Below are 14,972 nucleotides of genomic sequence, written 5' to 3'. Positions count from 1 at the left end.
TAACCTCATAATTAAATGAAATTTTTTTTTTTACATTCCATCATGTTGGGCCCTATTTTCATTTGTAGCTTATTAGAACAATACTTTTTCGTATTGCTTTTTTATTTTCTTAGACTTTCTGACTGCCTTCCCTCCCACCCCCGCCATTGACAAAATAATAATATTCCTTCATCATATCTTCAGATTTTTCTCTTTCCTAACACACTTGCATGGAGTCCTTCTTCTCTAAACCCAAGACCTCCCTCCTGGGTCCCTGCATCTTCTTGTTCCAATCTGGATCCATTGCTCTCTAGGTCTACACTTATCCTGGGACTTACTTTGACTCTGTCTCTAGGATCGGATCCACTGTTTTCTGTAGCCTGTATCTTTTTGTTTCTGAACTCATTTGAGGGAACTACATCCTCAATTATTTTCCTAAGAAAGGTGCAAAGGAAGGTAATTTGTGCTTATCTAGTTGTAAATTTAATCTCTCACTTTAGTCATCTTTTGATTGGGTGCAGAAATCTAAAATAACTTTTGATATCTTTGATGGTATTAATTCATTGTCTTCTAGCCAACCATACTGATGAGAAAATGTGATGCTGGTCTAATTCTCTTTTCTTTTTAGGCGACTTTTTTTCTCTCTGGAACTTTGGGAATTTTTTCTTTAGTGTTTTGGGATTTAACTAGAAGGTGCTTAACTGTAGGTCTTTTAATGGCCTTGGTAGTTGGTGGATCCTTACAATCTGGAGACTAGTTTGGGGAAACTTTCTTCTGAAATTCTCTTTCTCCTGTTATCTTTGTTTTCTCTTTCTTGGACCCCTCTTAACCGGATTTTGGATTTCTTGGATTGTACCTCTTTTCTCTTCTTTTTTTCCTTTCTAGGTCTTTTTTGCTTTGTGTTCTGGGAAATTTCCTTAACTTTCCCTTTTGTTTTTTTGAATTTCAGCAACTGTGGTTTTGGTCCCAAAGATCTCTTTTTTTTTTTCCCCCTTGTTCTGAGTAATACTTTAGCTTAGCATCCTATTATTTTATAAATGTAGTAATCTTAACTCTCTAGATGTACTGGTTATAATTAGAGTGTTAGAGTTTTTAAGTTCTGTTTTCCCTGAATTATATGTTTCCTCTGATGCCAATTTTTCTCTTTTTTAAAATAGTCTTTAATGCTGTTAATTTTCCTCATGTTGAGAGATCCTTGATTGTCTGCTTCAGAATGAGTCACTGGTGTGTGTGTGTGTGTGTGTGTGTGTGTGTGTGTGTGTGTGTGTGTGTGTGTGTGTGTGTGTGTGTGTGTGTGTGTCTTGAGTAAATAGATCTGTTTCTGCTGGGCCTTCCCTTTGAGTAGGTAGACTGACTACTAAGTTGGATATGGGTGGGGCATGCTTTGTTTTAGAGCAGAGATTCACAAGCCTTATTGGTTCACAGTGCCCTTAGTGTCTCAGTAATTTTTTTCATGGCACCTCTGGTCCTGAAGAAATATCTCATAGTTAGGTCCAAACAACTTAATAGCGTAGATTGCATGGTATCTGAAAGATGTTTCTGTGATTTCCTTTAATTTTGGAATATTCCACATGCATCCCTGAATTTGCTGTGGTGCTCTAGGTGCTTTGGCACACAGTTTGGGAACCATGATTTAGGGTGAATAGGTTGGGAGCTAACAGGCTACAGATTCCTCAAATGCCAGAATGAGGATTGCTTTGTCTGGGGCACCAGCACCTACACCAAAGTCTTAGATCTTCCTGATAGATTTGTTCAGTTTCTTTCTAGAAAAACCTTGGAATCTGTCTGTATAAGTTATCTGTACTCTGTGTTCATAGAGAGTGGGGGAGGCCATTAGGGGAACAAGTTTCCCCATTTTTTGCCTCACTCCTCACTTCTGCCTTCTGTTTCCCTTGAGACCTCATCCTCCCAGCCCCATCCCTACCCCCACGGTTCTGAAGGGCAGATGGGCTTCAACGTCCATCCTAGACCGTGATATCTTTTGGGCTGTGGTTGTCACTGCTCTTTTCCATTCCAGTTTATTTTCTAACTTCCAGATCCATGGAATTCTCTCATCATGTGATAAGCCCACCCTCACCTTTTTCCTGTTGTGGGTTTATTCCTTTCTGTACTTTTAATCTTTTCATATAATTTGGGGAGAGTGCTGTCAGGAACTGGAAACTACATTGTCTCATTTATTTCTTACAGTAACCCAATGAAGTGGATAGTAATATCCTCTTTTCACATCTAAGGTAACTGAGCTGTGATAGTAGAGCTGGGACTCAAACCCAAGTCTGTCTGCACTGAAGCATGTACATTTTTTACCGTCTGTTGGGAAGGGGTGTTCAATACACTGTTAAGACACCATCTGAAACAATTACTTCATTTTTTAAAAAGATTTAAAAACTTTCCTAGGAAAGCTATCAGGATTGGCCAGGAATATAAAAGATATTGATCAGTCTCTGCCTAGGGCTTTGGTTACTTACTGAACCATCTTGAGCAATGATTGTCAAAACAAAAATAACAATTCTTCCTTTAAATTAAATCTTATGCACAAATCCAGGGTGTTTGCAAATATAATGTATGATGCTGCTCTGGTTGAAGTTAGATGGGATGCCCAGAGTTCACACCTCGGCTCTCCCTGGTGGCCCCTAAGACACTTCTCCATTGAGCATAATTTTGAAAACCTTTGGTCTAAGGCTGCAAACCATTTGTCCAATGTGGGGGAAAAGACATTTTAAGGAGTTTAAGAATAGTTCGATACTAAAATAAGATTAAATGTAAATTATTTTTAAAATTATTTGTGTAGGGTGAAATTTTTATTCTTGGTCTTCATTTTGTAATTGCGTAGCAGTATTATTGCAGCTGTATTACATCATCCATAGTGCTGGTTACTAAATAAGGAAATACGCAAAAATCACCATGCTGACTTTTCTTTATTGAATAGGTAATTCTCTTAGTTCAAAAATCAGAAATTGCAAAAAGCTGTATAGTGAAAGGTCTCTCTTCCACGCTGCCCCCATCTATCCACTATTCCCCCTCTTGGGAATAGAGTACCCCACCGGTAACCACTATTATTAGTTTCTTATGTACCCTTTCATACATGAGCACGTTTGAATATATAATATCCCTCTATCTTTTTATACAGTGGACAAATTGGTTCTATTTAATAGAAATTGAGCAAAAGGAGTATTTTGAGTTACATGCAAAATCAGTAAAACATTCAGTTTTACATATATGTAACGTTTGCATTTCGTTTAACAGGAAAAAATTGAAGAGTACATCCAAATATATTTATCAAACATTATTTTTAAATGGTGAAAACAGTGACATTAAGATTTGTGCTCTAGGAGAAGAGTGGAGCTTACACAAAATATATTTATGTCAAGTAAGTATTTTATTTTTCTATATATTTGAGTAACCAAGGTAGTCACTTAAAACAACTCACACTCTTATAAGTCTTGTTCTTTCTCATTGCATTTCACAGTAATCTTTTGCATGAACATTTGTTGTTCAAGTCCTGTCTGATGAAAAGTCTTGTTTTGTAAGAGATATGGTGAACATTGTTAGTGAAAACTTAGTTTGGTCTAGAAAACAGATTTTGAGTTTTCATTGTCATACCAGCCTTTTTGTCATTACTCCAATAAGGTGCTTATTTTGGTGCCTTCTGTTGACAAAAAGGGAAAAACCATTCAACGTTTAAGTTAGGATTGCTGAATTTGTTTATTTTGTATATGATTATTTCAGTTGGATAAATTCAGCTGAAATGTTGCTTTGTAGTTAAGACTGAATGTAAATGGAAAGTTCTTGGCACTTACTCTTCCCTCTCTCCTGGAAAATGCCAAAACCAAAACCAAAAAAGTATATGGACTAAGTCATTTAGCTGATATACCTGTTTGATTTCTGTGAAAATATTATTATCAGCCACCCCATTTTAAAGATTCAAGACTTTCAAAATAAAAGAAAATGTTCTAATGGCTCAAATATTTTAATCATTTATTCCTTCATCAAATCTGTTTTCAAGTCATTGGTCTAGGCAGTGGGAATAGAACAGTGAGCAATTCACTTTTTATCCTATGGAGCTTATATTTTCCCTCTCCTCTTCACAATATGACAGTAATTACTGGTAAGACGGTATAGTATAAGATTTTTCAGTAGAAGCATTTGAAAGGAATTTTTTCTCTTACACTTTAATCATGTTTTTTATTTAATTTTTTTGAACAAGTTTACTTTGGCTTGCATTATATACCCCAGAGACTATATCAGAATACTGGTCTTAACTTGAGGACATGGTCCATATCTTTCTTTTTGATCTCTGAAAGCACTTTTGTGAATTCAAGGGTGAAAATGCCTCTGTTAAGGCTTTCCCTCTCAAGAGAAACTGGATTGATCATAGTGCAAGACACATGCTAAATTATAAGTCCCCTGAGAACAGAAACGTCTGTTTTGTTTTCTGCTATATTCACAGTGCCTTAAACTACATACTCAGTAAATTTTAAAAAATTAGTAGTTAGTATTTGATCCGTTCCAAAGTAATTCTAGTTATGGGAGGTGCTACCTAGAAGGTAACTAAAGACTTCATCCATTCTGGTGTCTTTCCAATAATTCAGATTCATTCTGGAATTTTTTTTATAAGATAAAACTAAACTTTGGATTTCCCCTAATTCCTTGGGGATCATCCTATTAGTGTTGACTTGGGACTGGTCTGGACCCTTTATAGCCACTGAGATAGAGTAAGGACTCAACAGCTTTTAGTTTTCTCTTCTCTCTTCCTCAGTACATTATTTTGTATCCACGTTGTGTGTTGTTATATGTTTATGAGAGATACTTAAATATATGATATAATTTCTAAGCTTGAATTTAGAATGCTATTGAAAAGGAAAACATATTCATGTAATATACTCAGAAATTGTTCAACTAAGTAAAAAGCTTAGTTGGTTCAAATAGTAACATAGGAAGTCAGTTCAGATAGTAATACGAGAATTTGGTTTGGTTTTCAATAATTCAAGTATTTTGATAAGCCTAATGAGTGTCCTTATCTTAATTTCTTTTCTCCTATCTGGCAGTTTGTTTTCTCTTGAAATAATATGATGCGTTAGTTTTGATAGAATAGTTGCTTAGAGTTAGAAATGGGAAAATAATTTGGAAGACACAGAAAGTACTGCATAAGTGTGTTTTTTGTTTTTGTTTTTGTTTTTAAGTCTGGCTACTTTTCTAGTATGTTCAGTGGTTCATGGAAGGAGTCCAGCATGAATATTATTGAACTGGAGATTCCAGACCAGAATATTGATATAGAAGGTAACCGCCACCATGATTACTATTATGCAAAAATCATAAAAACATAAACTTTGTATTCTTTTCACAGAAAATAAATATTTTCTTCTAACTTTGTTGGCTAGAGAAAAGCTCCATTTAACACCCTAAGGTGACAACTTTATATTAATTTACTCCAGAGTTTATCAGTTCTGTTCTAGTATCTTTAATCTATTTAGTCATGTCAGCCTTATCAATCTGTTTACTTCATGTTTGTAAATATATCTGCCTGGGATATAGAGGATGTAGAGTGAAGGAAGGAGAAGTATGACCAATAAACAATAAGCCAATAAACATTATTCATTGATTATTCCCTATATATGAAGACCTTTTCTGGGAATAAGTATATGAATCATGTAGTCAGTATTGTTTTAGAGCTGTAAGGACCTTAGATGAGGAAGCTGAGGTCCAGAGGATTTAAGAGACTTACTTTAGGTCTCAGAGCGGTTTAGTGAGCCTACATCAGACCGTAGGTCTCCTAACTCCTGTCCTAGTGCTCCTGCTCCTGTCTTTGATAACTGAAGTGGAAGTACCCAGCACTCACCGCATAGGCAAACAGAAAGGAACATTTATAAAGCAAACCATGTAGGACATGCATGAGAATGGCAGTAGAAAAAAGGGTGACAGACTTAAATAGCTGTGGCAGCTGGGTGAGAGTGTGGCATGCATAGGACCAGGAGCTTTTCCACACTCCCCAGTGGTAAAGCACTGAAAGCACCAGGGTTAAGATTATCATTGGGTCTGTGTAGTTGTACTTAATGATTGGTTTACTCAGGGATATCTTTATAAAACTTTTTCCAAGGGTGTCTTAATTCTGACCACTAACTAATGTCAAGATTAGATGTAGAAAAATCCAGCATGATTTGGTAGAACAGATGGAAATGTATAACATTGTTATTAAATTAGCACCATCAATCCATAACCATTACTAATAGTTAAATTAATGATACTAATCTTATCCTTTTCTGTACCTACTAGATTTAGACATATGTCTTAGTGTATGAAGACTGTCATTGTTATTTTTGTAATACTCTTACAGCTATAACTGTTATTTCATTCTACCTGTGTACTTTTGCTTTAAGCACTGCAGGTGGCATTTGGGTCATTGTATCGAGATGATGTCTTAATAAAGCCCAGTCGAGTTATTGCCATTTTGGCAGCAGCTAGTATGCTGCAGTTGGTAAGTATGCATAGTACTGAAAAAAAGGATCACACTTGTATTTTTGTTTCAAGGTATCTGTTCCAAAAACCATAATAAAACTTAGCTTTTTTATAACTTTTAAATGAAATGTATAAATATTCCATTCATGATAAGTCATTTAAAATGTTTAATGAAAAGCAGTTTATTACAAATGAGATGGTCTTGATGCCTATGTAAAATGAATGCAAGCTATTTCTGTGTGGATATCTTAGAATGACTATAATGTGGAAGGAAGGTACTTGTCTTAAATCCATTTACAGATTTCTATTCGTTAATAACTTATCTTGACTGTTTTAAGCAGGTGGCTTATTACTAATTCATATAGTTCATGGGTTTGGGAAACATTGAGTGCTTACTATGTAAATGTTTTCTTAATTATGAAATAATTGTGTGTAAACCACCTAAATGTATATAATCTATTGGTAGAATGACAGATTTGTTCATTCATCGGAAGTGTATTGAGCAGTGTGTCAAGCTAGGCATAGAGATACAAAGGTAAATAAAGATATAATCCCCACCTTTAAGAAGCTCACAATATAATGAGTGTGTAGAGTGGGGGAGGGAGGGTTGATATACAGACTCAAAGGTAAAGTAAGAGCTGTCCAATATTATAGATGTGATGGTAAACTTTCTGTAGGATTTAGTGGATGCACAAAGTGGTTGGTTTAACCTGTTGGTGTCAAAGAAAGAAGGTGTGTTTGAGGTTGAGCCTTAAAAACTGAAAATGTATTTATCTTGTGAAGTAAGAAGAGAGGGGAAGAAAGAACATTTCAGACAGAAAACTAAGACCTAGAAATATGAAACAACGGAGGATTAGAGAATCTGAGTGGAACATAGATCTAGCACAGAATATAAGAAGGGTTCGAGAGAGGGAGGCAGAGACCAGATCACGAAAGCCCCTCAATCAATACCTTTTAAGAAGTTGAGACTTTACATATAAGTACTTTTGGAAAGTTTTAATCAGGGGAAAGACAAAGTTATATTTCAGAATGCTTTGGGAACAGTGTGAAGGATGAACTGAAGGAAAGATGAGTATAAAACCTATTACACTCCCACCAACAGCTGATTCACTTTGATGTACACTTGAAACTAACACAACATTGTAAATCAACTATACTCCAATAAAAATTATAAAATAAATAAATAAATTAGAAAAATAATGATGAGAAAAAAACTCAAGGTATATTAACATTAAAAATTTGTTGCCACATCTAGGAGAATTATACTAGATATATTAAAATTACTGTACATTCCATTAAATATGAAGAAAATGAAAAAAAACCTATTGCAGTAATCCACGGGAGGGTCTAAATGAGGGTAGTAGCACAAAGCATGGAGAGGAAAACTGGTTACTGGAGAGGTTAAGCAGGGATAATCCACTGGACTTGGTGACAGGTGAGATATTAAAAGGAAAGGGAAGGAGTCTAGAATGGCTTCCAGGTAAGTGTAAAATCACAGTGGAGTCAACATTTTATTTTGATCATTTTAAAAAGTTGTTTCTTTTTATGTGACTTTTGTAAACTGATTTATTTTAAGTATTAGTTAATAGCTTGCTAAATATCCTTGGCTGAGGTAATTTGTTTTTTTATAAATGTTTTGATCCTTTCAATACTTATTTCCAATAATTATACTTTATTTTTTAACTTTTAATCCTTTTTTGGTTTCGTTCTTAACTCACTTTCTGCATTATCTTTATGATTTAACTACTTAACAATAATACACTTGCATGATGAATATATCCAGAAATTTGAGTAAAAAATGACGGGGTCCTTTCCATATATTAAATAAAGTTAGCTATTTGAAATCTTCCATATAAACATTTTAGATTAAAAATTCATTGTAAGTTTTAAACAATAATTATTTGTTTTAGGTGTATTTCTTAGGTATTGATAGGTGTTTTAAACTAATAAAAACTTTCTGATGATTCATATTGTTTACTTACCTAGCCCATCACCTGGTCATCTGACTATATAAAGAGGTCTTAGTTTTAAAAGAACAGGCAAAACAGACAGAATGCTGCTTAAATTTGCAAAGATCCCAGAGAGGGGAAGGACAGAAAAGAGAGAATAGCAATATTCACCTCTGTCTTACTGCTTTTACTTCCTCCCTTCCATTTTCACTTCCAAGTATTTAGTTTAATACTTGCTGGATTTTTTTAGGTATTTTTACTGGACTTATAAAAAGACTTAGGTTTGCTGCACTTATGAGTTTTCTTTCTTTCTTCCTTTTTTTTTTTTACTTTTTAATATGTAAAAGCACATATTCAGAGCTTATTTTTCCCATGTGAAATGGGCCTTTCCAGTGCTTATTTATATTTACAGGATGGTTTAATACAGCAGTGTGGTGAGACAATGAAGGAAACAGTTAATGTGAAAACCGTATGTGGCTATTACACATCAGCAGGGACCTATGGACTGGATTCTGTAAAGAAAAAGTGAGTTACCGTTCTTGTTTTTCCTTTTATCCTGCTTTAGGGAATTTGGCTGCTTTGGTTTCTTAAGAGAATGTATAGCTATAAAAAGAAAGAAAAAAAAGGGAGGATAGAATTTGTTATAAAAGGTCTGTTTTTACATTTGGACTATTTAGTAAATTCCTCAAAAGTGTGGTCTTTGTGATTGTGGGTGGGTTATACATGCTTATTAAAACTATGGCCACTCTTTACAGCACATCTCTATTAAATTTTTTTAAGCAGTAGGCATAATAGTCATTACAGTCGTCCCTCACTATCCGCAGGGGATTGGTTCCAGGACCTGGGTGGATACCAAAATCTGCGGATGCTCAAGTCCCTTATTTAATGGTGTAGTATTTGCAAATAACCATCCTCCTGTATACTTTAAATCATCTCTGGATTACTTATAAATACCTAATACAATGTGAATGCTATGTAAATAGTTACAAATACAACGTAAATGCTTTGTAGATAGTTGCTGGCTTGCGGCATATTTAAGTTTTGCTTTTTGGAACATTCTGGAATTATTTTTTTTTTCTCCAATATTTCCAATTCTCGGTTGGTTGAATCCATGGATACAGAACCCGCGGATACCGAGGGCTGACTGTATATCAGTGCAACTACTGGCAATGTTTTTAATTCTTGAGAATTGCAGTACCCATTTTCAAATTATAAAGAAGGTAATAGAAGTATGTAAACCCCTTCATAAACCATTTAACACAAACTTGAAAATGAGGTTTTCTTAATTAGAAATGCTCTTTTTAATATAAAGGGAATATTCCCTTACTAACTGCTGACAAAAACAATACTAACTTTCCAATTGTTAAATTTAAAAATTTGCGCATGTCCTAGAAAGATTAATATTCTTTTTTAATTTTAACTGTATGTACTACTTAATAAATCATAGATACATGATATATAATGTAATAATTCCATGTTTAATTTCAGGTGCCTTGAATGGCTTCTAAACAATCTGATGACTCACCAGAATGTTGAACTTTTTAAAGAACTCAGGTACTTGAATTTTAAATAACTTTATTATCATTTGTTAAAGTATGCAAGACATTTTTGTATAAAGGAAAAATATATTGCTTATGAAAAAGTGAACAATTTAATGAAAGGTATCTTGACTACATCATGAATTGAAAAAATGCTACACAAATTTCTTTTCTTTGTTGTAAATGATACAATGTGTATTATGAATACTCCTTTAACCAATTTTAATGTAAAAATTCATTGCTGCTATAAAACTATAGAAAAAGGGTTACCTCACTTTTGCTGGGCTCTTAGAGAATCTAAAAGTTTATTTTAAAAACCATCTTTTCCCATTGAGAAATTACATTTGAGGAAATTGCTTTAAACTTTTTGCTAAGCTTAGTGAAATTAAATTCACAATTAAGTTGGTCTTTTGAATTAAGTTTGCTTATTATTCCTTCTTTCAACAAATAATTTCTGAATGTCTACTGTGTGTAAAGGTACTATGTTAAGGGCTGTGAAGGAGGCAGAGGTGATTATGTCATGGTCTCTGCCCTCTAGGAGCTTATTTGTAATAATGGAGATGACTTATCTGCCCTGGGTCTGAGAAATTCAGAGTGGGAATGAACTTTTAAAGGCCAGTAGACTATGCAGTCACTTTCAGGCTTGCAGTTCCTTGACAGTGGTGCTTCTGAGACAAGGGTACAAATGTCCCTAGGAATGTGTGGCATTCTGATGGAAATATGCAAAACCAAAGCCTTAACATTGCATAGCTTACTGGGATGTCAATTTTAATGATTTTTGGGGGGAGGTGTGGGGAGGAGTAGGAGAGAAGTAAACACTTTTATGTTTAAGTACATTGTGGAATAGAGAGAATTAAGTTTCTTTGGATTTACAAAATGAAATACAAAAATTAATAGAAATGTTATTCTTATGGCTAGCCTACTCCTGGATTCCTGGGTCCTTTCCTTTCCTCTGCCCTTAAGAGGTACTTTGGTAGAAAAGTTTGAGAAGCATTATTCTACCAAAAAAATCATCACCTGGGCTTCCCTGGTGGCGCAGTGGTTGAGAGTCCGCCTGCCGATGCAGGGGACACGGGTTCGTGCCCCGGTCTGGGAAGATCCCACATGCCGCGGAGCGGCTGGGCCCGTGAGCCATGGCCGCTGAGCCTGCGCGTCCGGAGCCTGTGCTCTGCAACGGGAGAGGCCACAACAGTGAGAGGCCCGCGTACCGCAAGAAAAAAAAAAAAATCATCACCTAATGATATCAAGGCATAAACAAAGCTCTGCAGTATGTTTGGTTTAAAAGTCATTAGGGGACTTCCCTGGTGCTGCAGTGGTTGGGAGACCGCCTGCCAATGCAGGGGACGCGGGTTCGAGCCCTGGTCCGGGAAGATCCCACATGCCGCAGAGTGGCTAGGCCTGTGTGCCACAACTACTGAGCCTGCGCTCTGGAGCCCACGAGCCACAACTACTGGGCCCATGTGCCACAACTACTGAAGCCTGCGTGCCTGGAGCCCGTGCTCTGCAACAAGAGAAGCCACCACAATGAGAAGCCCATGCGCTGCAACTAGAGAAAGCCCACGCACAGCAACAAAGACCCAAAGCAGCCAAAAATAAATAAATAAATAAATTTATTTTTTTTTTAAAGTCATTCGAAACACTTTTTCTCTTTTATAATTTCTCGTTGAGTTTTTTCAAAAGGAAGATAAATCATAGTGGTCATCTTAAAGCCCCAGATGCTCTTCTGGCTTTTTGTGGCTTAAAGGAAGGAAAGAAAAAGGAAAAAAGAAAAGAAAACAGCTAGTGATATTATTTCCATTCTAAATTTAAACTAACACATATTTCTTGATTTTAATCTCCTTAACAGTAATAAAAACATGTTTTATGACTAAGCAATTCTCTTAAGCCTAGAGGTGAAAGATAGATTTGAAGATACATCTCTTTCAGTGAATTTTGACAAGTGTCTTTTTTTTTTTTTTTAAATTGAATGAGGGGGAAAGAAAAAAGAGGAAGGCTGCCACTTTATCAGAGCATACTAAAACTTATCTTACTGGGACCTTGCTTTAACTTGATAAATTAGCACAGCAAAGCTCTTTTTTCCTTGTCAGTGCAAGAAAAGACCTTTCACAGCATACTGTCTGAATTAAAAGTATCCTTATGTTCGGATAGATTCTTTGTCTTGGGCAAAAAGACTGATGTAATTTTTAATTCCACAGTCTCTTTTGATAAAAAAGACTTAAAGTTTTCAGTTCCACCAGGGTCTTTTAGCTTGTGCATGAAGAGAGGCTCACTACTTCTATTTTATCTTTTCTAGTATAAATGTCATGAAACAACTCATTGGTTCATCTAACTTATTTGTGATGCAAGTGGAGATGGATGTATACACAGCCCTTAAAAAGGTATTGCCATAATATGATGTGTGTAAAGATATCCCCACTGCATTGCTTATAATATTGAAAAGCTGGAAACAGCTAGTGTCCAGTGGTAAGGGAATGGTTATAAATGTGAGAAAAGTAAAAGGAAATATGCCAAAATGTTAAGAAGTCTTTGTGTTTAGGGAGTTGATATCATGATTGATTTCAGTGGTATTCTTTATACTTTCCTCTCCTAAGAATACATTTCTGTTTTTTCCCAGATTTTTTTCAACAGTTAACATGTTGTTATTTACATAATCAGAAATGTTAAATGTTTTATATGTTTTTCAGAAATGTTTGCAAAATTGAGCTTTAGTTGAATTAATAACTTTATGATGAAGTTTTCACATGTTTTTCTAGAGAATGTTGAAATTCTTTTAAAGGTCTTTTGTACTTCAGGCATATATTTCAGTTCATCCTTTTGAAAGGTTTCAACATTTTTAATATAATTTTGTTTTCACAACGTCTCTGAAGAGACAAATTGGCTATTATTCTTGATCTGTAGATGGTAAAACTTAGAACTCTTACAATTATTAAGTGGCAGGCTCGAGGCAGAGCCCAGGCCTGTGAATTCCAGTCCATTGCTTTTCCCACTGCATAATTTTGCCTTTAGCCTTTGTCCCTAGCTAACATGGGACAAAAATGTAGTTGAGTGGCTTCCCTGGTGGCGCATGTGGAAGATCCCACATGCCGCAGAGTGGCTGGGCCTGTGAGCCATGGATGCTGAGCCTGCGCGTCTGGAGCCTGTGTTCCTCAGCAGGAGAGGCCACAGCAGTGAGAGGCCCGCGTACCGCCAAAAAAAAAAAAATGTAGTTGAGTCTACACTCACAGTGTAGTTGAGTCTATACTAACGTGGTCATGAAATCTGGGAATAGTTACCTTCTAGGTTATATCATTGAGATTGTTTGTCTTATGATAGAGATGAGACTCTATTACTATTTTTCCTCAGGGAAGTTTAGTAACTGTGTTAACCAGAGTCCATTTCTATCTCTGAGCCACTGGTAGTATTCATTCTTTCCCGTAATTATTGATGAATGCTTACTATGTGCCAGGCACTGCTCTAAGTATGTTACACATATTAATTCTTTTAATGTCCTGTGACATTGACATATTATCATGCTCATCTTACAAATGAAGAAATTAAGGCCCAGATTACATAATGATGTAATTTCCCTAGCTATTAAATGACAGGGCTAGGATTTAAAAAACAGTAATGCTCTTCATTACTCTGCATACTGTCTCAACAGCAATTAAGACAATAAGAAACTCCTTTTTCCCATATTTAATTTCTTTCTTTTATAATCTCACATAGTATGTAGTGAAACTGAATTAATTGGTGAGTAGAATAAATTAGTATATTTTATATATATAGTATATTATATATAATATACATAATAGTGTGTGTATATTATATATATATATACACACACACACACATAGAACATTTACCTTTTTAATACTATAATTACAGTGTGTTTGAGACCATAAGTACTTTTCAGAGATTAGCTTATTCCTTATCATATACTCATCTAGTTTTTATCTTTGGACCATGATTAATGCCATGATGAATTTAAGAATTCTGAGCATACCCTGTGATAGTTCTACTTCTTTCAATTGCTTGTAAAATGGAAATTAAATTTTTTCGATATTATGTTTTAAGGAAGCAGTTTGAAAATGTAAAATCATAAACTAAATGAAGTCTTGTAATTTTTTTAATTTATTTTTTTAACCTAGTGGATGTTCCTTCAACTTGTGCCTTCTTGGAATGGATCTTTAAAACAGCTTTTGACTGAAACAGATGTCTGGTTTTCTAACAGGAGAAAAGGTATGCCTGAAATTTTTATTGAGAACTTGTCTTTTTTGTTTTAAATTGAAATTTAATTAAAATCAGGCCCTGATAAACCTAGGGGATTTTAGAGCTGGAGAGGACCTTAGCAATGATCTAATTCAACTCTGCATTTACACTGAGAAAATTGAGACTGGATAAAACAGACGTAGAAAAAACAAAATTTTAATGGCCCTCAGATGCAAAGAAGTGGATAAAAATCGTAATCCTTAGCTCATGATTTTCACAGTTTACTGTCATTTTTGGTCCATGCATGGCCACCTTTTTCATTTTTTTAAATAATGTATTGAACCTCAGTGAACTAATCTTCAAGTACTAGAACATTAGTAACTTCAGTCTGCTCATGGGCTTCTTTCCTATTGTGTCCCTCTGACTTTGCTTTTAAAAAATGTTTAATGTTATGGCATTTTGCACGTCTTTACATGAATGCGTTACATAGTGATGTGCTGGTAAGCTGCCTCTCTGAAAAAATAATCACTTATTTGTAGCATTTTTTTATATTTTCATGATACAAATTCTCCCAGCATGGCTAATTTCAGGCTACTAACGTGACACCGCTGAATGTGGAGTTGGGAAGAAATGCATACCATCGGCTCCTGTGAGCCAGCACAAGCCAGATCCAGCACACCACTGGACAATATATCATCCTGTTTTTTTGTTATTGAACTATTTCATATTGTGGTATTGATTTTCATTTCCTTGAAAACTAAGGAGACTGAACACCTGTTTGTGTGTTTATTGGCCATATGTTTCTTCTTCTGTGAAATGTCTGTTCAGGTTTTTTTCCTATTTTAATATTGTATTTTCTTACTGA

General features: G+C 35.1%; 1 protein-coding gene across 1 annotated transcript in view; it reads left to right on the top strand.

Moving 5' to 3' along the window:
- GMCL1 (germ cell-less 1, spermatogenesis associated) overlaps positions 1-14,972 on the top strand; it is a 48,513-nt gene that overhangs the window by 2,758 nt on the left and 30,783 nt on the right. The window contains exons 2-8 of the mRNA XM_079941523.1: positions 3,223-3,346; positions 5,160-5,256; positions 6,354-6,451; positions 8,794-8,906; positions 9,870-9,935; positions 12,213-12,297; positions 14,047-14,137. Coding sequence (XP_079797649.1) covers positions 3,223-3,346; positions 5,160-5,256; positions 6,354-6,451; positions 8,794-8,906; positions 9,870-9,935; positions 12,213-12,297; positions 14,047-14,137 — 674 coding nt within the window. The remainder of the gene's footprint in view (positions 1-3,222; positions 3,347-5,159; positions 5,257-6,353; positions 6,452-8,793; positions 8,907-9,869; positions 9,936-12,212; positions 12,298-14,046; positions 14,138-14,972) is intronic.

The sequence above is a fragment of the Stenella coeruleoalba genome, assembly GCF_951394435.1.
Source record: "Stenella coeruleoalba genome assembly, chromosome: 13".
Classification (NCBI taxonomy): Eukaryota; Metazoa; Chordata; class Mammalia; order Artiodactyla; family Delphinidae; genus Stenella; species Stenella coeruleoalba.
This window is presented reverse-complemented; position numbering and strand designations above follow the sequence as displayed.